The sequence below is a fragment of the Microcebus murinus genome, chromosome 1, assembly GCF_040939455.1.
Source record: "Microcebus murinus isolate Inina chromosome 1, M.murinus_Inina_mat1.0, whole genome shotgun sequence".
Taxonomy (NCBI): domain Eukaryota; kingdom Metazoa; phylum Chordata; class Mammalia; order Primates; family Cheirogaleidae; genus Microcebus; species Microcebus murinus.
The window spans coordinates 95,746,000-95,769,822 of NC_134104.1; the positions used below are offsets into that span (position 1 = coordinate 95,746,000).

Sequence of the window (23,823 nt, forward strand, 5' to 3'; positions counted from 1 at the left end):
TTTTATAAACTTTAAGTCAATATTGCTTGAAGGACTTCTCTTTCTTTCCCATCTCCTTTCTGTTTCCCTTTCTCTGCATTACTCTGACTTCCTTGTGATATATCAATATTTCCAGACTCATTGTAGTCCATGAAAATGTATAAATCCACTGACTATATCAGTACCCCTTCAAACTTCTAAGTTTCCAGCTGTCCACAGAGGAGCCAGACTTGTTTCTTAGTGGTCTTGCCCCATAGAAAGATGAAGGATAACACAGATTTTCTATCACTCCTCATAATTTATCATCTGGCCAGGACCCTCTTTTCTTTGCCTGGGCACCTATATCAGGTATTCACTCCCTTTTGTTCAGCAATATGCCAGAGACCATGGAACCGCTTTTCTTCTGTGACTGATGCAAGACTGAGTCTCTATTTCCATTGCCCAAATTGCTGGCTTTCACATTCAGACTCTAGAGGACTCAGTTCCTATTTTTCTTTTTTTTTTTTTCTTTCATGTTATATCAACTCTCTTGGTAATCTACATACTGACAGCTTCATTGTTATGAATAGACTCTTCTTATCTCCTGGAACCACTCAGCTTCATTTCTATCAATATTCTATTCTGATATCAATTAAAGATGAGAAAAATGATTGTGCCTGATAAGTGAGGGCTTCATTGAGGAAACCATTCATAAGTTGTGCCTTGAAGAATCCTTGCTTTTGTTGTAAGACAGGACAGAGACCACTGTACAGGGTAGAATAAAAGTTGTGAAACTCTTTTTAATCTCAAAAGTTTTAATAAATGTCTGGAAATTTCAGGTTAAATCAGATTTTTAATGTTTCTAAGTCATACTTTTAGCCCAGTGACTGTGAACTGAAATGCATATATGTATTCATGCTCATGCTTATTAACATCTTTTACCTGGAAAATATCAAGTTACTGTGGAGATTTGAACTTCAGAAATGTGGATATTTTAGGAGACTTCCATGACATACATCCTTCAACATTTGTGATTGGAAAAGGCAGCTAGCTATAACTATTTGTCTGAGAAATCCTTCCTTAACAGTATGATGCTGCTAAAACAAGTTGTATCTCATAATCGCTGGACATTGAACATGGAAGCGAGTATTTAGTTTATAAATAGGCCTATGTAGGCACATGCTTGGGAGTTATTTTCTATTATAAGGATAGAACTCAGAATTTGCTGGCTACTCTATACATTCTTATTAATAATGGCCAAAAAGAATTCAGTGATTTATGTATGCAAATGTGAGGAAGACTTAAATCATAGGACACCAAAATGCTATAAAAATAGTTTCATGTTTCATGGCCAATAACAGGATTACCAAAGAGAAGAATAAGTAAATATATCAATAACCATGGAGTACTACTTAGCTACAAAAGACAATAGTGATCTAGCACCTTTTGTATTATCTTGGATAGAGCTGGAGCCTATTCTACTAAGTGAAGTATCACAAGAATGGAAAAACAAGCACTACATGCACTCACCATCAAATTGGTATTAACTGATCAATACTTAAGTGCAGATATAGTAGTAACATTCATTGGGTGTTCGGCAGGCAGGAGAGGGGAGGAGGGGATGAGTATATTTACACCTAATGGGTGTGGAGTGCACCGTTTGGGGGATGGACACGCTTGTAGCTCTGACTCGCATGGAGCAAAGGCAACATATGTAACCTAAACATTTGTACCCCCATAATATTCTGAAATAAAAATAAATAAATAACTTAATGTGGTTTTAATTGCTGTAAATGAAGCCTCTTCTGAATTGTTACAGTAGGTGAACTCTTGAGAACAAAAGACATGCATGATATTTTCTATTAAATATAAAGAATTTTATGATTTATATTGTATTTCAGTTTGCATTCTACTTAACTGCTATTCCAATTTGTGTTCCCTTGGATACTTATATGGATGCCATATCATAACTAAACATGTTTTATTCTATAAACATGGGTAAAACTATATATTTGTTTTTTATAGTCGAAAAAATTACATGAAGCTCATCGTTGCTGTTGATGATAATGGGATGGCACAAGGATCTCTGTTTTGGGATGATGGAGAGAGTATAGGTGAGTGTTACATTTAGTAGATAAATGTAATTGGTGACATACATATTCTCTAGCATTAATTTTATGTTACCTATTATTGTTCTTTGGATGCTGAATTAAGGTATTACTGTTATTCAAAATTAAAAGAGTTTAATAATTTTATTGAACCAACTTACATAGATAAACATGTCACAAACATTTAAAGACCTCCCTTATTCTAAATATAGTTAATTCCTATAGTAAAACTAAAAATTTGTGTGGGTAGGGATTATATGTCTATCATCTTTGTACTTCCAAAGATAGCACAGTGCTTTTACATAATAGACACTGACTTTCCTCAATTCAACAGTCATGTTCTGTGTGAATATATTGATGCTGTAGGAGAAGAAAGGGTTATCTCTTTCTTCATATCATAAGGGTCTTAGCCAACACCCCTGTAATAAAAGACAAGTTAACAATAGAAAAGCGTAAGAAACTTATTTAATCATAGTTTTATGTTACATGGGAGTCTTCAAAATAAAGACCCAAAGATATAGGGAAAGTTATGTGATTCTATGCTTAGACTCAATTAAACAAGAACAGCCATGTAGAAATTTGATTGGACAAAAACTGCATGAGCTAATGGAAATAGACTGAATGGGGAAACCTAGCAATATCAGTCTGTTCAGATTCTTCTTGTCCTCTTTGTTGTAGCATTTTTTCCTCCCAGGTGTGATGTAGAACCTCTTTGGAATGAAGATCTAATTTCTTTAATGCCAACTGTGACACAGAAGGGCAGGAGGAAGCTTACAGTAATATTCTTAGGATTTATGGCTAGCTTTGGATGGGAAAAGGATTCTTGTTTCTGTGACTGGAGAATGAGGGTCAAGAGACAGGACAGCAAGAGAAGATCAGAGAGAAACTTTACTTCTGAAGCCTTTATTTTGAGATATCATATTTTGAGCCCCAACAATGTGCAAAGGATGCCTCTAAAACAAGGGGATAGTCCAGAAACCAAACTCAAGTAAATTTGATCTCTGTACTTTATTGCTATTGTTTTTTGTTTATTTGTTTGGTTTCGTCTTTAATACTTAAATTTTTTTTTATGTACAAGAGAGGATATCCTTAAACATAGATCTATGTTTACTGCCTCCATTACTGTTCCTCAATACCAGACTGAATTCTAAGCTCCTATCCTTATGTTCTCTACTGACCATAAGCATCAGAAACAAATGGAATAGCTTGTTAAGAATTCAGATGCTGGGGCTCATCCAAATTCCATTAGTTTAGAGAGAAACCCAGGAATCTGCCTTTGAGCACAGTGTCCCCAGAGATTCTTATGCTGTGTGTAAACACTGGTAGATGAAGTATATTGACTGCCATTTAATGGTTCCCGTTCTACTTGATGGGTGCTCCGAACATTTTCTTGACATAAACTCTAGTCAAATTTCACATAGATGGGCTATGTTAACCAAGGTTCTACAAAGCTTGCAGCCTTTATTTCTCACCTGGGCCCAGCAGGATGCACTTTGAATTTGCCTACTATTAATATTGCCAAGGATGTAAAATTGAAGTATTCATAATTTGTGTCTTTGTCTTAGAATCTTTGAATCTCACAATTTAACAAATTAAATTCATTAATCTAACAGTTAGGTAGAGAAATCTTCTCTTAGAATTTTTTTCTCCAGTTCTTCCTATCAAACTAAGATGTAGATGAAATAACGTGGTATGGCCTTTACCCTATTCACATTTCATGATAGATTTTTATAATTACTGGAAAGTAACTGAGTATAAATCAGATATTTTTCTATGATCACTCCATGCAAGCATACAAAATTGTTTTAGCTAATTATATCTGCTTATTTTGTAATATTTCACAATCTCAGCATATTTTATATAATTAGGTATAAAAATTTTAAATAATCCCTTAAAATCTCTTCACTTAACAGCAACAATAATGTACAGCAAATGCTACCTCTCTGGATTTATTAGATCACAATCTGCAAAGAAGTTTTCTCTCACATCAAGCACACCAGTCTGAAATGATTCCTTCATTTTAAACAAATACACTCAAATTTTGTGATATATTATAATGTACTAACAAATTCTTTCTCTCAAAAAAAATCATAGATAGAGATAAACCTGTCATAAAACTTGTGAACATTAAATAAATTTTGACCATTCTAGCTTTTAATAAAGGTGTAGCTTAATAAAATGTTAATTTGTCATACTTTTCCTAATGAAATAGATATGGGTGTGCCCTTATCATCCTCTTAATCATTAAAAACAGCAAAGGTGCTCATATCCTCCACTTTTATTTTTTAATCTCAGGATTTTTTACTTAAAAATTACTCATTAAAAACTTATCCTAAAACTTTATATTTAAAATTATAGCAAATATCTAAGATATATTAACACTAAAATGCCTCACAATGCATAATAAATTAGTCATGCATAGATTGGCATATATATAGAAAAATATTTAGGCAGAATATTACTTTTAGTATAGGCAAAATTAAGTGAAAATTAATTTTAATGGATTAATGAATACAATGATGTATAAGTAGACAAGAATTAAAATACATTGCTTTTTCAAAGTTACCTCAATACTTGTTTCAATCATTCATTTGATTCTACTTATCCCTTTCTGTCTTATGCATGCTTTTGCTTTTTACATAGCAGCATAATCTTAGAAGTCAAGGAAAATTGGGCTTGATCCCAGACCTTGACAGTAATTAGTTGTTACTAATTTATTAAAGTTGTTTCACTTTGGGCAATTTATTTAACCTCTTTCAGGCTCACTTTCTTTTTTTATCAGTGGGAATAATAATAATACATACCTATTAGAGGAGTTGTGATAAGTACTTAGAATTTGGTGTAGAGTAAGCTTTTAATAATTTTAGCTGTAAGATTATTATTACAATTGATTTTAAATATGATAAGATTATACTTTAGATAAAACAGTAGATATAAATGTTATGCTTTATCAGTTGGATTTTAGTCGACTTGCAACAAAATCTATTAATTGAATTTTTTCTTAAATGACAATGTGTTGCTGCCCTGTTTCATTTCCTTTAAAATTATTATTATTTTGTCAGTCACTGAGTGTTCACTGCTATTACCACCCAATTCTGTTTATTCTTGCACTTCTGTGCACTTCTTGCCACCTTTCTAGAGGTTTGTGTTAAAGTGATCGTAGATCTGTTACAGCTTCAGTGTTATCCTCTTACACACATAAACACACACACCACATGCACACATCCCAATCTACCTTGTCCCTTAGGATCTTTTCTAGTGATTTATCTTTCATTTCCAGTGCTTCTTGATCTGTGTCTAAAGAAGTTAAATAACATTAGAGAAAAGTTAGTTATGCATTGATACTATATGCTGCCCTTTATACTGGAAACAGAAGCATAGTATACTAGTATCTATTATTCTTTGAAAATAAAAATATATTATCTTTTTTTCTCTCTCAACAGACACCTATGAAAGAGACCAGTACTTCTTGGTACAATTTAATTTGAACACGGTATGTAAAATCACTAATATACCATTTTTAGAAGAATATGTAAAATGTTAATTCATGTTTATAATGTAAAACACCCCATTTCAAATATTTGAATAAATAATTTGCTATACTATGAAATATATTTTTGGTTAACAGACATTTTTCAAAGATTTAATTGCTTTTGTAAATCAGAGGTTTAAATTATTTCTTTGTCTTTACAGAGCACTTTGACCAGCACTATATTGAAAAGTGGTTACATAAATAAAAGTGAAATGATACTTGGATCCATCCATGTATGGGGGAAAGGAAATGCTCCTGTCAGTCAGGTTAATCTAAAATATAATGAAAATACAGTGCTAGTTACTTCTTTTACCCAAGACTCAACTAAGGAGGTAAGTGACATAAGAAAACATTTTTTTAAATGTAGCTATTCAAAACATCTACATAAACTTCTTATATTTCTCAGCCATAAAAAACATAATTATGAGTCAATTATGACATTCCTTACCTATTGATTTTCATTAAGCTTCTATATTTATTTCCAAACATTATCCTTAGTAACTTGTCAATGTAATGATATCATGATATCTATTTTATTATTGTCCTGACACAATCAAAGCAGGATTAAATTAAACTTGTAAATAACTGTTAAACTTTATAAATAACTTTAACTGTTTAACTTTATAAATATGGTAAAGTGCCTCAAAAAATTTTTTTAAAAAATAAAATGTCTATAAATAATACTGCATATGTCTGAGACAAATATGTATTTGAAAATTCTTGCAAAATTTATAGAACTATTTCTTAGCACCCATGAATATAGGAGTATGAAAGATTTGCTACAGGCACTAAACACATAGTCAAAATTCTTGTGTTAAAATTTCACTGCTGCCAGTAATTAGCCTTTTACTTTGAACAAATAATTTTAGCCCTTATTGTTTTCTCCAACTGAATAAAAAATATACAAGTAAACAATCTCTTAACCTCTTTCCTGTCCTAAGTCTTGTGAATCTATGGCTTGTTAAGGTGGATTTCAAACAACATATATTCTAGAAAACAGCTAACTGTTGCAAGTATTTGATCTAAATTTAAAGCTATGTATACACGGATGAAACTGTGTGACTGTGTGTGCACACACCCTTTTGTGTTTAAACTCGGGTAGAAACAACGAGCTATTAATGAAAACTTTAGAAGAACTTAACTTTTAAAATTAGTTGTTTGACTGACTTCAACGTAAAAGATGTATCTTGGACACACTCTTTGGTCTTTGTAGATTTCACAGAATGCTTAACAGCACCAGAAAAGCTGTTTCATCCACTTGAAACTTAACCCCCATCCTACTGTTACTACTATTTTGTACACAAGTGGGATTTCCTCTATAATGGGGAACTATGTTTTTCTTACTACATTTGCATTAAAATACCCTTTATTTCTTTACATTATGACAAGGTTGAAAAACTACAGTTTAGTATAGCTAATGTCCTTCTCTGGTAAAATGAAGGTTTATGACTTAGTGCCTTTCATTTATCTTCCTTTTGAAAATTTTACTGTTTATAAAATTCCAAAATAAGGGAAATACTGATTTAGGCCAGTGGTCTTATGTGGGATACCAAGAAATTGCGTCCCTAAAAAGAAAAATTAATTCTCCACGAATAGTCAATAGTTATCAATCACAATTAAAAATTAGTTTTGTTGCATTGCTCAATGTTGAATTAGACCAATTAGACCACAAAAGGATAGTTTGCTTATATATTTATTGCTCTTTATTTACTATTGCAATGGTGAAAAACAAAACTCATAACTTTTACTATGAAAATAAAGTAAACAAAGTCAAGTAAACAATACCAAATAAGATATTTTAACATGTCAAGTGTTATTTCAAGTTCATTTTGATCAAATAAATGGCATAAAAAAGACCTTTTTCATTCTACTTTTTAAAAAACATTCACAAAGAATTTTAAGTAGTAAGAAAAAATCTTTGGCAATATTTTATTACCTCAATGATATCAAAAGAAGATATTTACTTTAGCTAGTAACAATTGGCAGTTCTTTCTAAGTGCATTTAAAAAAAAGCAAATATTTATGAGAATCTCCTACTTTCCAAACCTTCATTAGATACATAGGAAAAGGAGAGAATAGTCAGTTTCTTTCTCTACCCTGTTTGCTCTTCACTTTATTCAAGTGATGATTTATTTGCTCTATCAATATGATTTTTATAACATTTTTCTAGCAATAATTATGGCTAGTTGATTTTTGCACAAGCTATTAAAAGCTATGTGGTGTATTTGTTGCTTTTCACTTTTGATACAAAGAGCTAGTTTAACTTTAATAATTGAAACAATTATTAACTTTTACCTTTTAAACTCTTCTTCTATAAAGTGTGGTATTAATCCAAAATCACTATGCTTTGGTAAAGAATAAATATTATAAAGCCCTTAGTAGAGTGATTGGTCTGTGCTAGGCAGCAAAGGAATGTTAATTTTACTTCCCCTTCTCTTGCATATTTGATCCTTGAATCCAAAATTTCTGAGCTAAGGCACAGAGAGTCTTGTAAGTATGTTGGGAAAAAATAGCAATAGCAATGGTAAGGTCTCCTGAAATCGTCATATCATAAAATTATGACAGATGATTGTTTGACTAGAGCTGTAATTGATCATCTTTATGATTAAGCCATATACAGTCTAAGTGAAATTGTCTCAGGTGAAAGAAAGTAACACATGCAAAATTGTAATTACTGACAATAAATTAAGCAACACAAAACTATTTGTGACTGAGGCAAAATAATACATATTTCTAAATCTAAACTTTGGGTGAACATGGCTGGAAAATATTGGAAAAAGTGAAGGATTAGAAATCCATGCAGTACAGTTACAATAACTCCATATGTATTATAGTAATCACGTGGAAAAACTAATATAATAGAAATGAATATAACTGGTTAAGAGTTTTGGTGTTTTACTGTCTTTTGACATTCACTCTGCCTCTCTTGGATTTATTTTCATCTTCTGTAAAATGGGTTTATTTAGTGAGGTTATTGTTGAAATGGTTGCAAACTCTCCAGATGAAAACTTCATCAAAATAAAAAAGAAAAACAAGGTATATTCCATTGACTTAGAGGACATTTTTAATGGAAATAGTCTTTACTAAAACAAACAAAAACAAAAATTTGGTTCTGATTAAATAATTAATTACCATTTTACCTTTTCTAGATATTAAATATTTACCTGAGCAGCAATAATGTTATTCTCGATGAGCCAATAGAAATCTCCTGGTCATGAAGATCACCATCAGCTCCAGTTGTGAAAGAGAAAGAAATACATGGATTTATGTTTTATAGCACTTATAATTTTCCTTCTTCACTGGCTTCTTATATTTTATAAAATATAATTTTCATTACATCTATCTAAAAGTTATTGCACAGTGTACATGGATGGTGGTGCTAATTTTATATTAGTATGGCCTGGATTCAATTTGTTAAAACATGTCAAATAGAATTTGAATAATTCTATTTATGCTTGTTAAGTATCAGCTTAAGTGTAAACTAGTTATTAAGTATGTATATGTATAGCTAAGATATAATTTAAACAGGTGATTTTAAATTAAGTGAAATCCTCATGTAATGTAAATTATATACAATAGTTTCTCAATGTTTAGTAGATTTGAGATATGTAACAACAGTTGTCATGAGATTTAATTATTTCTTAGTATGTACATTTAATTAGAAAACAGAAAATAAAAAGTATATAATTATATAAAGTTTGCATTTTTTCTTTCTTTCCTAAAGGTAATTACCTTAATCAATTTGGGCTACTGTAACAATTTACCATAGACTGGGTTGCTTAAACAACAAATATTTATTTCTCATAGCTCTGGATTCCAGAAAGTCTGAGATAAAGGCATTAGTAAATCCAGTATCCAATGAAGGCACTCTTTTTAGTTTACTGACACCTGTTTTTCTGTATCCTTACATGGCAGAGATAGAGAGAAAACAAGCTCTCTTGTGCCTGGAAAGACATTAATCCCATCATAAGAACTCCATTCTCATGAACTAATTGTCTCCCAGATGTCCCATCTCCAAATACCATTACTTTGGATATTAGGGTTCAAAGTATAAATTTGGAGAACACAAACATCAGTCTAAAAATCCAAATTTCTTTTTTAGATTGCTTTATATGCAAGAGAGGGAAATAAAGAACAAATACAAATTGGACAGGAGGAAGAGAAATTGTCCCTGTTTGCAGATGACATGATCATATAAATAGAAAAACCTAACAAATCCACCAAAAATCTGTAAGAACTAATAAATACATTCTGAAAAGTTTCAGGATATAAAATAAACATTCAAAATTCAGTGGCATGTCTACATTCCAGTAGCAAACTATCTGAAGAAGAAATCAATAAAGCAATTCGATTTACAATAGCTTTAAAATAAAAATACTTACAAATAAATTGAACCAAAGGGGTGAAAGATCTCTACAATGAAAACTATAAAACACTGATGAAAACACTGAAGAAGACACAAATAATTGGAAAGATATTCTGTGCTCATGGATTGCAAGAGTTAATGTTGTTAAAATGTTCATACTATCCAAAGTGATCTACAGATTTAATGCAATCCTAACCAAAATATCAACATTCTTCACAGAAATAGAAAACAAAAATTCCTTAAATTCATATGGAACCACAAACGATCCCAAATATCCAAAGCAACCTTGAGTAAAAAGAACAAAGCTGGAGGTATCACATTATCTGACTTCAAAATACGCTGCAATGCTATAGTAACTAAAACAGTATGATCCTGGCATAAAAATAGACACATAGATCAATGGAACAGAATAAAGTCCAAAAATAAATTATGCATTTACATTCAACTGATTTTTATCAAAGGCACCAAGAACACACATTGAGAAAAAAAACAGTTATTTCATTTAACTGAGAAAACTGGATAGCCATGTGCAGAAGAATAAAACTAGATTCCCTATTTTTCATCATACCCAAAAGTCAACTCAAACTAGATTAAAGACTTAAATCTAAGACCTGAAGAACTAGTTGAAGTGAAGAAGGGAAACACTCCATGAGATTGGTCTGGGCAATAATTCTTTGGTTGGACCTCAAAAGCACAGGCAGTAAAAGGAAAGACAGACAAATGAGATTCCATCAGGTTAAAAAATTTCTACATAGCAAAGGAAAAAATCAGTGGAGTGAAGAGAAATCCTACAGAGTGGGAGAATATATTTGCAAATTATCCACTCAACAAGGTGTGCATATTCATAATATATAAGCAAAAAATAACAATAATTATAAGCATATATCTAATAATATATAATATATAAGCAAAAATAATAATCCAATTTTTAAAATTACAAAAGACCTAAATAGACATTTCTCAAACGAAGACATACAAATGGCCAGCCAGTATATGATAAAATGCTCAACATCACTAATCATCAGGAAAATCAAATCAAAACCACAATGAAATTTTACCTCAACTCATTTACAATGTCTATTATCAAAATGCCAAAAAATAAGAAATCCTGGCAACGATGCAGAGAAAGAACTATTATACACTGTTAGTGGGAATATAAATTAGTACAGTCATTATGACAAAATGTAGAGAAGTTCCTCAAAAACCTAAAAGCAAAACTACCAAATGACTCAGCAATTCCACTACTGGTCATGTATAAAAAAAAAATTGAAATCATTATGTTGACGAGGTATCTGCACTCCTATGTTTATGGCAGTGATATTCATGATAGACAAGAGATGGAATCAAACTAAGGGCCCACAAATGGATGAATGGCTAAAGAAAATATGGTATATTATACAAAATGGAATAATATTCACCTACAAAAAAGAATGAAACCCTGTCATTTGTGGCAACATAGATGAATGTGGAGAATATAATGTTAAGTGAAATAATACAGGCACAGAAAGATGCATACTGCTTGATCTCACTTATGTAAGGAATCTATTAATAAAAAGGATCTCATAGAAGTAGAGAGCAGGGTAGTGATTACCATAATCTAGAAATGGGAGAGAGGGAAATGGAGGTTGGTCAATGGGTACAAATTTACAGTTAGATAGAAACAATAAGTACAAGTGTTATAGTACATAGTGGGGTGACTATAGTTAATAACAACATATTGTATATTTCAAGATAGCTAGCAAAGAAGATCTTGAAAATTATCACCACAAAAAATTTATAAAAGTTTGAAATGATGGATATGTTAACTACCTCAATTTATTCATTATGCAATGTATATATGTATTGAAACATCATATTATGCCCCATAAACATGTATAATTTTTATGTCATTTACAAAAAAAATTTAAAAAACTCATTCAACAATAAATTTAAGAATTTATTTTAAAAGTCTGAATTTTATTCCATTGATCAATACGTCTCTCTTTATGCCTGTACCACACTGCTTGATTACTTTGGATTTGTAGTAAGTTTTGAAATGAGGACATACAAGTCTTCAAATTCTGTTCTTTTTCAGAAAAGTTTTGGATATCTCGGGTCTCTTGAATTTGATTTTTATAAATTTTAGGATCAGCTTATATTTTTATAAATTTTATTGTAGGATAGGCCATTTTATATAAAAATGGCAGGTAAGTTTTTTTTTTTCAGTTTCTTTGTGGCAGGTGATAATTTGGTAGCGATTGTGTTAACCTTTAGCTCAGTTTGGTGGAGTACTATCATCTTAACAATATTAAGCATACCTATCCATAAACATTAGCTACTTTTCAATTTATTTAAATTTGTAAAATATTTTTCAACAATGCTTTGAAGTTTTTGTGCATACATTTTGTATTTGTTTTGTTAATTTTAGTCCAAGATATTTTATTCTTTTTAATATTACTATAAATTGAATTGCTTTTTAATTTGATTTTTAGATTATTTATTGCTTATTTATAGGAATACAATTGAGTTTTGTATATTATAATTGTTTTCTGGAAGGAATTACTTAAGATTTTCTACAAAAAAGATTATATCATCTGCAAATAGAGATAGTTTTACTTCTTCATTTCCAATCAGTATGTTTTACCTTTATTTTTGCCTAATTGCCTTGGCTAAAACCTCCAGTACAAGTTTTAATAGAAGTAGTTAGAACAGACATCCTTGTCTTGTTCCTGATCTGATGGGAAAAAAAAATTCAGTCTTTTACCAGTAAAGTGTGTTAGCTATTAGTTTTTTGCACATGCTCTTTAACAGGTTGAGAATTTTTGCTTTTATTCCTAGTTTATTGAGCATTTTTTCCATAAAAATATATAAGATTTTGTCAAATGCATTTTCTTTATCTACTCAGTTTATCATGTGGTTTCTGTTCTTTATTATAGTAATATGATGCACTACATTGGCTGTTCATTTGAATGTTAAACCAACCTTGCATTTCTGAAACAAACCTAGATTAGTCATGGCTTATAATCTTTTCTCTGTGCTGCTCAATTTGGTTTGCTAATACTTTTTTGAGGATTTTTATGCCCTCAACAAAGTACTAACAAAACATAAAAGATATTTTTATGTTGTATACTTTTTTGATAGCTTTGTCTGGTTATAGTAATAAGGGTAATCTTGGCCTCATAAAATTAGTTGGAAAGGTTTTCACCTTTTCTATTTCTTGGAGGAATTTTGTCTTAGTCCATTTTCTGTTGCTTACAACAGAATACCTGAAAATAGGTAATTTATAAAAGAAAGAAATTTGTTCATTGTAGTTACAGAGACTGAGAAATAAGATTTGGGCATATGGAGAATAATATAAAGTTGTTTAAAAGTCTCCTACACACTTGTTTTTGGACACTTCCAAGAGGGACTGATAGATTCTATATTATAACAGCTTTGACAGCCAACTTTGATTAGCATAGATTTTATTTCATCTTAAATTGTTAGATTTCTTAGATTGCAAGGGACTGACTCAGGCAATGAAGCTTGTTGTACATAAAGGAAAGATACACAAGCAGGAAACAGAAGGGAGGAGAACAGATAGGCTTATTAGAGAATTGGCAGCTTTATTAGTCTGCCATTCCTTTTCCCTTTTTTGTTACTATCTTTCTGCAGATACTCCAAGTAATTTTCTCTTTTCCAACTTTTGCTTCTGTTTATCCATGACTCTCATGTTTCATCTTCTCTCTACATTTCTTTGTTTCAGTCACAAAAATAAATGGTGTTACTTGTTGTTTTGGCCATCTGTTACTATGTAAAAAAATCAGCCCCAGATTTTGTGGTTTAAAACAACAATTTTATCTTTTACAGTTCTGCCTGTGTTGGGTGCCAGACGTAGGTTGGCACTAGAATCAATTGAAGGTTGGATTGGCTGGGAATTGAAGATGACATTTTCATTCATAGTTGATATCTCAGTTTTTATACTCATGCCTCTCTCTATAGTTGAGCTGCTTGGACTTCTTACATGGAAGTTCAGACCTAAGAGGTAGGACATGGCACAGTTAGTAAAAATAGTCACAAACCAGCCCAGTTTTATAGAGCCTGATTTGAAGGAACAGACTCTCTCCATGGAAGAATGGCATGTAAAAGGGGGGAGGGGGATTGATAGCAGCCATCTTTGTTGACAAGTTACCAGAACTGTTAGTTTTATATTCTTTTCTTTAAGCTTCTCCTTTCTGTCTTTTGCTTCATTTTTGGCATTAAAAATCTTCAGTGCTTCTCCTGTATTGAATTCACTGGAATTTATATTATCAAAAATTGCCTTATTATGTATATTAAGCAAGATATTTCTTTGTAAATTAATTTATACTCTATGTCTCTACCAGTCATCCCTCTAAATAATATGAGGCTAAAGGGATTAGAACAAGAAAAAAATATAAAAATAAAATAGGCAATTATATAAAAACCAAGCCTGAGCTTTTTAAACATTGTGCATTTATGTTTTCTTCTAAATTTTTTCATGTTTACAAATTAAATGTGTAATTAATTAGTTAAATATATTTTCCTATTACTATTAGGTAATCCAAGTGGAAAACTTTTATTTGGCATAAAAAAAATGGTGGTTGACTGGGAAATAGCTTAAAAATAATAGATTAGATATTGAATAATTAAAACAAGAGCAAATGGTTTGGTTTTTGGTTTTTTGGGCGGTTTTTTGTGTGTGTGCATGTGTGTATCTACACGATTTGAGAAAGTCATGAAGAGAAATTCAAGAATAAGAAAGAGACAAGCTAATCAGTATCAATCATGCTCTCTACTGGGAACAAAATGTGTTTAATTTAGTTTACCTGAAGCTAATATTTTTTACTTACATAGATGGTATGAAATCAGCTGCACACTACACATAAAGGACTCTCTTCCTGAGCTATCTTTTGGTTAAACTAGGTGGAAAGTATTGAGGCTCATTTTTTGAGCAGTTTGAAGGATTACAGAGAAGATTAAAGTGCTTCCCTTTTGGGTCATTACAAATTTTCATGGATATATGTTTCCAAATTAATATAGGTGTCATAACATTAGGGAGAAATAAAATATTATTTTATTAGCCCATAATGTGTTTTGTTTTTCAAGATACAGCTTTTACACACTAGAGATTTAATGAAATGACAAGCTAATCAATAAACAAACAAATCATCTCAAAACCCTTCTTACAAGTCTGTGTAGTATCTTATGGTTACCAGGTACTATTGTTTGTACTTGCTCCTTCATATATTTTTCTTAATTTTTATTGTGTTCTCTCAGACTTTTAATATATATATTTTTTATTTTTTAGTTAAATTGTTGTACTTTCTATTTCAGGCCTAATTAAAGTTTGGAGAAATTGTTCAAAGTATATTCTTACTTGTAAGTCTGTATCTTCTGTTCCTTGTCTATTTTTATATTTCCTTGTAATATTCTTAAATATTTCAATAATCATAGAAATTATCTAGATAGGTATATATAGGTGATTTTTTAACTTAAAATATCATATAGGTCTTGAAATTATTAGTCCTTCAGTCATATAATTATTCCCTTAATCACCTAGGACTTTCACATTTTATTCTTCACTTACATTTCTGCCATCTGTCTTTAAGATTGTTCCTCCGATGACACATTATATTATATTCATACTCTTTCATGTCATCTTAGTAAATATTTTAAGACTCTTTGCTGTTATATTCTGTTCATTATAGATATGTATATTGATTTACTTTTGATATGAATATTAACAATATATAATGACCACTTACTAACACTATTCTACTTCAAAATAAAATAGTGTTAGTAAATGGTCACTATATATTGTTATATAATAGTAATATATTAAATTAACATAATTTAAGACTGTAATAAAATAGATTAACTGTAATAAAATAGATTAACTGGAAAAGAAAACACATATTATTGTAATTTAGTCCATTATCACTGTGGACTTTGTACTTATCATCATCAACTGGTGTCTCATTTCCTAATAGTAAGTTTTAGAAAATAATGATAGTTCATTTAGGTGAAATTCACACTTGAAATATGTGAATATAATATACAGAAATGTCAAATAGTGTGTGACAATGCTTTTGGAAAATAATAATTTAGCAGTATAATTAAATTTAATAGCATTTGCCATATGTTTATTTTTAAATTTCATCTGACATATTTTGCTAAAATATGAAACTTATTACCAGCACACAGAGGTTATAACAGTCAGTAAATGCCTAGATCTTCAAATTCTCCTCCAAATGTCCCTTTGACACATTTTGTTTTTAGCTGAACCCTGGTTGATCCCTGATGATAATGTTTTTCTGGTTGTTTATTATTTAAAAATTCAGTAACTTTATGCTCCAGGCCAGATCCCTATTATAGTTTCACACTCATATATTCAACTCCCTCCTTTACAGTAATTCCTTAGACATCTCACAAGCACCTCAAATGTGAACTTTAAAAAACTGAACTCATAATCTTGCCCACCTTCCCTACTCCATTTTAATTACCAAACTAGGTCCTCATTCATTCTTTCTCATTTTGGAATATGACTCCACCATCCATCCAGGAGTTCACAACAAAATTTGGGCATATATTTGATGGTAATTTTTACTTTATACCCCAGATCTAATGTGCTATCACATCCTATGGGTTCTAGGTCTTAAACTCTCTTCACTTTCTCTCCTGTTCTTCATCTCTCCTGCCACTATTATTGTACAAACCATTGTTATGGCTCATCTGGAACATCAAAATAGACCACTAATTACTCTGCCTTCCTCAATTTACTCAATTTTTGCTCACTCCTCAGCTATTCTCTTTAAAGAAGTCAAAGTGCTATATAATAAAAACACAAATGCAATGATATCACCCCTATGCTTACCCATCAGTGGCTTCCCTTTACTGCTAGGGCAAAAAGAAAGACTCAATATGATTTCCAGGACAATGAATATTTTCAGATGAAATAATTGGTTTTATTTAATTCTGCTGATAACACTGAACTCATATTTTTAACTCTGTTTTAAAAATGAGGAAGCTGACTGTTAAAGTCAGACAGCAAGAAAGTGACAAAGCAAAGATTAAAATCTCAAGTATTTGACCAAGAAGTAGTTTTGTTTGATTCCCTACCATGTACTTACATGAATTTGGAATGGCAGAAGAGAATGCGTTGCCTTTAATAGAATGGTTATTATTTTATATGGACATTCCAGAGATAATGCATTTCCCAGTTTTATCTTTTTAAAATGGTCTATCTTATAGAGAAAACAAATCAGTATTATTTATCTTGCCATTATGTATTTCTGTATTTAATTATACATATATGTTGTAAAATTTAGTTGACCTGAGGTACGTTCTCAAACCTGAATCATCAAAATACAGGACACATTCTCATTTGACACATCAAAAGTTTGGATGCTTGTTTTTTCAGTTTAACACATCCTAGTAGATATAAATTAGTTTAAAATGAGATTTAAAAATGTGTTTTATTTCTTTCAATATTGTTAACTTTTAAAATAGAATTTTCCTTAAAAGTTCAAAAGTGTCCTTGCTGGGAACAATGTTATAAAATAAAAACTTTGGAAACTGCAGGCTTACTTCCGTATTTATAATAGTGAAATCCCAACATATGCCAAACACTAGCACAGCTACCCTCACAACTATCACAGCAAATACATTATTTCTTTGGAAAAATTGGGTTTATTTTTTCAAACACAAGACTACAAGAATCATATAGTCATCAGGATAAAGGTTGGTGATCTGAAACCTTAATTTTGGTCTATTGTAATACTCAATTGTGTTAGGCACAATAATGGCTCCTTAAAGATGTCTATGCCCTAATCCCTAGAAACTATGAATATAGGTCATGTAACAAAGGAAAATCAAGATTTCAGATGAAACTAAAGTTTCTAATCAAGTGACTTTGAGGTGAGGAGATTATTCTAAATTATGTGAGTAGTCCTAAAATTATCACAGAGATTCTTATAATTGGACATGGAAAGTAGATGTCAGTGTTAGATTAATGTAATTGGCTATTTTTGGTTTTGATGATGGAAAATAGCAAAGACAAAAACTATGTGCAGCTTCTAGAAGTTGGAAAAATTAACAAAAAGATTCTCCTGTGAATCCTCCTGAAAGAATGCAACTCTGCCAACACCTTGATTTTGCTGGTGAGACCCATTTCAGACCCATAATTAATTTGTGGCACTTTAAGCCATTATGTCTGTGATCTTTTAGTATAGCAGCAATAGAAAACTAACACAATTATTTTAAGGTATAATTTGAAATGACACTCACAACGGTTGTTGTTATTGTCACTTTGATATAAAGAACTTTGAATTTTAAGTAATATCTTAGAGGAGCAGAACTAAGAATGCATATATCTAGAATTAAGCCTGTAACTCTGTCTCTGGAAGATGCACTACCACAGTAGTGAAAACTCAATGTCTACTGTCTGAATACATCTATATCTCTGCCCATAGTTGTCATCATGGAATAAAGACTTCCCTTCTGGGTTCTGTATCAAACACGATCTTCTGTGATGGGAACTCTTTGGCAATAAACTCTTGGAAATGTTTACTATCCTAATGCCCCTGTGCTGAGAGCTTAGACAGATAAATATAGTATTGAATATCAATAAGAATTGTGGGAATAGTAATCATTTGACTTTAAGTACATCATATAATTACTGTCATCTGTAGTAAGGTGATAATACTTGTATTTACTTTGTATGTTTATGTGATTAAAGGCAGTTATCTTTGGACATAATTTAAAGAAGTGCTAACAGATAGAGAAAGTTTAATATAGATTAATTATTTGTGTTTTAATTTCAGAAGATAGTATTAATAATACATGCAAGAGTCAGGTGAACATTGATTTTAAGCCTGATTATTATATCACTTATTATTTAAATGTATTTGCCAAATTACTTAATCTTCTAACTCTTACCTTTTATAACCATAAAATGTAGAAACACCTATTAGCTAACATATGGCAGCACATAAATGATTAATAACTTGTAGTCACCGTTAGTATTAGTAATTATTATCACAAATAATAAATTTAAATTGAATAAGTATTTTTTATTAGATAAATTAATTAATTTTCTATCAGCAGATGAGAGCTGAATATAAAACATAAGACATGTGAAGCAAGGTTTGTGAGTTTACCTTTATCTTACGAAGTGATGTTAAAAGAAATAATTCATGGAGGGCATTTTCTTCCTATGCCCATCATTGTCAAAAAGTATATTAAATGAAATTGAGTTGAAACCTGGGCTCTCTACTATATTTAGAGCATAATAAAAGCACACAGTAAAAATCATCTTTAGAATGCCTAGTATAATATTTTTAAAGTTTTAGAAAGTTATTTTGTTTTTTTAATTACATACATGATTTAAGTAAATTATAATACATTGCTATTTTTAAATCAAACAAAAATTATGAGGAAAAATTTTAAATCACCTCAAATTATATCACCCAGAAATGATTGTATTTTACATTTGATGACTATCATTCTAGAGATTCTAATATTTATATTTATAAACGCCAAAAACTGTTTTTGATAAAGTATTTAAATTTTAGTTTTAGTGTCAAAGCAAAAAAAATCCAATAGCTTCTATATCCTTCTCTCTGTTCTTCTTATATATTTTATAAATAATATTATCTTAGAAACATGTATAGACTTATAGGGGTTACCAAACTGCGATTTTATTTGAAATTGCTATTTTGTAATAATCTGCTTAGACTTTATTTTCAGAGGTGGGTTTATTTCTTATCTTTAGTAGGAACTGAAAATTTATGTGTGTAAATTAAAAATTTAGGTGACATCCTTCAGACCCACATTAAGGTTATTGAGGGAACAGACAGAATCGGAGAACAGGGATATTGCACTGAACTTCTGATGCTGTGTAGCAAGCTAGGATTATATCCCAAATAAATGCCTCCCTTCCACGTGTAGGACTTCTAGCATGTGTAGGATTAAAATTTGTGTCATTGCAAAGTTGCAAATTACAGTGTCATAGACCTTCCTAGTCATTCATGAATTGCCTAAACCAAGAATGCAAATGAAAGGTTTTATGACATTTCATTTCAGATATTTATATTTGCACTTCTGGCTTGAATATTAAGGAATTGCTTTGAATTATTTAAAGAGGACTATAACTTTTACACTTTAGGCTGCTTGAGAAAGATAAAGCCCCTCTTGGTGATTTGATAAAAATCATTCTGAGCTTGCAAGACTGCTGGGCTTCTTCTGATTCTGGCAGCTTGGATAGTTCAACAAAGCAGCACTAACTTGTGGCTACACATACTGGTTTCTCTGTATCACCATAAGTACATTTCTTCTTACTAGAGATCTCAAAAATGTGCATTTAAATTTTAGCACTGTAAACTATCAAATGAATTCAGCATTGTGCTTTAAAGTCTGCTAGCTCTGAGATTAATAATATACGTATATTTTGAATTTTTGTAACTACTTTGACATAGTTGTTTACTTAGTATTATTTTCTTAGTTGTTTACATAGTATTTTACTTTATAGAAATGAGAAATTCAGTGGCATTTGCAGAGCCAAAATGATCAGTTGCCAGGAGCAGGGCATCAGCAATGATGAAATCCCTCTTCAGTCTGGAAAAGAGCTGGCTCAGCTGATGCTCATGTGATTTTCTTATATGGTTTGGATAACGGAGAAGATGGTGATACCACCAACTGAGATATTAAGTTGATGATGTGGGAAAACTTGGGGAAATTTCAGTGTATAAAGGGGTTGCTGGACAGATATTTCAACAGGCATGAGCTACAATTAGCAAATATTTTCAACCAACCCACCTTCCTTTTCTTTCTTTCTTTCTTTCTTTCTTTCTTTCTTTCTTTCTTTCTTTCTTTCTTTCTTTCTTTCTTTCTTTCTTTCTTTCTTTCTTTCTCTCTTTCTCTCTTTCTCTCTTTCTCTCTTTCTCTCTTTCTTTTCTTTCTCTCCCTTTCTCTGTCTTTCTCTCTTCTCTCTCTTTTTCTTTCTCTTTCTCTTGCTCCCTTTCTTCTCTCTTCCTTTCTTTCTTTCATATGCAAAGAAGAAGAGGATCAGGTAAGATGTCATCAAGCATCTTACCCAGTCCCACAACTTGAAGTAATAAAGTGAAATAATCAAACCCAGATATTTCTGGTTCAAAAGCTGATCTGTGACCCAGTATGCTGGTTAGACTCATGTGTATAAATGGAAAACACTCTGAATAGCATGTAACATAAGGAAAACAATGGACTGAGGACAGGATTTTCAGAAAGATCAATGTTTAGTACTTGGGAGAATAAAGGAACTATTGAAAATTAGTTAGGATGTTCTGGGTGATATAAAGAAACAGAAAGAGAAATGTCCTGAAATCAAAGGGAGTAAACAATCTCAAGCTGAAATAAGAGGGAAAAAATCTTAGAGAGGCATAGGAAATATAAAAATAAAGATTTTATCCAACTTCTGTAATGAAATGGTGTGGTGGGAGGACAAAAGTGGATTGAGAGAAAAAAGATGCAGTCCAGTCTGAGCTGTATCACCAATTTCTTTGAGAGTCAGCATTTTCAAATCCCAAGTGAGCAGTTTAGCAAATTCTTATTATAAATAGATATAAAATAGAGATGTTTATAAAAAAATTTCAATATTATTGAGTAAACTGCCATGCTAATAAACACTAGTAAAAATTAGCTTACTCAATAATATTTAAAAGTGTTTGGGAATCAAAATGGTTATCTTTTGTGGGGTGATATTTCAATATTTACTATGTGTGAGTTCAGGTTTTATAATAAAAGTAACTTCTAATCGTTGCTTATATTATATAATTCTTATCTTCAATATAACATACAGTGCTGAACTAAATATATAAGATCTATTTCTTAAGATTTTTTAAAATTAATTTTTATTTTAGAGATAGTCTCACTATGTTGCCCAGGCTGATCTTTAACTCCTGGTCTCAACTATACCTCCTACCTTGGGCTCCCAAAGCGCTAGGATTATAGGTATAAGCCACTTTGATTGGCCTATTTCTTAAAATATTTAAGGCAAAAAAGATCCTTTGCTTATTTTCTTTTCTGCAATAAAATGTAATTGTTTAAAAATTTGTGATCCTAAAAGATATGAACAATTGTCTAACCTAATATAGCTACACAAATGATAAAGAGTGGTTAATCAGAATACTTGTCTTAGGAGATAGTCAGAGAAAAATTTGAGAAATTCTATGTCTGAAACTCTTTATGGAGATTAAAAACTTCATTGAAATATAAAATATACTGTTAAATCCCCAAATATTGAGACATTCATAAATTAATTCGCACAATGATTTCCAAACTTATATGTTAATGAAATCTATTTTCTATAACACCTTTAACATTTACTGGAAATATTGTCTCAAAAATATAATTAGTAAGATATTGATACAGTCCTCTTCTTAAATTTACCTATTCTCCTTGGAATTGAGTTTGAGTTGTACAATTTTTTTAGGAGGCAGGGTAACTCATTTTCTGAAATTTTTCATTTTATTTCCTAGATATATATTTAAATATATATTTCTAGGTATATATTTATAATATATATTGATAGATATATATTTCCTAATATATGTTCCTATATATATATTTCCTAATATATATTTCCTACTATATTTTGAATTGAAATTTGTTATTCCTCATTACTATTGAATATTAGACAATGCATCCCATCTGTTAGATTCAAATGATTCCCTGGGGACAGAAAATAAGAAATAACACTTGTAGAATTTTCCAGGCAAGAGAGAGTTCTCACTCAAACAATGTGTTAAAGAAGAGATTGTGGCAATACCTATTAAAATCCCATCAGCATTCTTCACAGATATAGAAAAAATAATTTTATGCTTTGTATGGAACCAAAGAAGACCCCGAATATCAAGAGCAATTCTAGGCAACAAAAACAAAATGGGAGGCATTAATATGCCAGATATCAAACTATACTACAAAGCTGTAGTAATTAAAACAATCTGGTATTGGCACAAAAATAGGATTATTGACCAGTGGAACAGATGTGAGAATCCTGATATAAAACCATCCTCATATAGCCATCTAATCTTTGACAAAGTAGACAAAAACATACGCTGGGGAAAAGAATCCCTTTTCAATAAATGGTGCTGGGAAAACTGGATAGCCACTTGTAGAAGGTTAAAACAGGACCCACACCTTTCACCTCTCACAAAAATCAACTCACGCTGGATAACAGACTTAAATCTCAGGTATGAAACCATTAGAATTCTAGAGGAAAATGTTGGAAACACTCTCCTAGACATCGGCCTAGGCAAAGAGTTTATGAAGAAATCCCCAAAGGCAATCAAAGCAGCAACAAAAATAAATAAATGGGACATGATCAAACTACAAAGCTTCTGCACAGCCAAAGAAACAGTCATGAAAGTAAACAGACAACCTACAGAATGGGAGAAAATTTTTGCATCCTATGTATCCGATAAAGGACTGATAACTAGAATATACTTAGAACTCACGAAAATCAGCAAGAAAAAATCAAATAACCCTATTAAAAAGTGGGCAAAGGACATGAACAGAAACTTTTCTAAAGAAGACAGAAGAATGGCCAACAAACATATGAAAAAATGCTCACCATCCCTAATCATCAGGGAAATGCAAATCAAAACTACAATGAGATATCACTTAACTCCAGTGAGAATGGCCTTTATCAAAAAGTCTCCAAATAACAAATGCTGGCGTGGTTGTGGAGAGAGAGGAACACTCCTACACTGCTGGTGGGACTGCAAACTAGTTCAACCTCTGTGGAAAGCAATATGGAGATACCTTAAAGTGATACAAGTGAATCTACCATTTGATCCAGCAATCCCATTGCTGGGCATCTACCCAAATGATCCAGTGACACT

The 23,823-nt window shown here is 31.1% G+C and overlaps 1 protein-coding gene across 1 annotated transcript in view; it reads left to right on the forward strand.

The window, feature by feature from the left end:
- Window positions 1-9,294, forward strand: part of SI (sucrase-isomaltase) — a 78,830-nt gene extending 69,536 nt beyond the window's left edge. The window contains exons 44-47 of the mRNA XM_012783233.2: window positions 1,984-2,072; window positions 5,510-5,559; window positions 5,760-5,930; window positions 8,748-9,294. Coding sequence (XP_012638687.1) covers window positions 1,984-2,072; window positions 5,510-5,559; window positions 5,760-5,930; window positions 8,748-8,816 — 379 coding nt within the window. The 3' untranslated portion in view covers window positions 8,817-9,294. The remainder of the gene's footprint in view (window positions 1-1,983; window positions 2,073-5,509; window positions 5,560-5,759; window positions 5,931-8,747) is intronic.
- The last annotated feature ends 14,529 nt before the right edge of the window (window positions 9,295-23,823 follow it).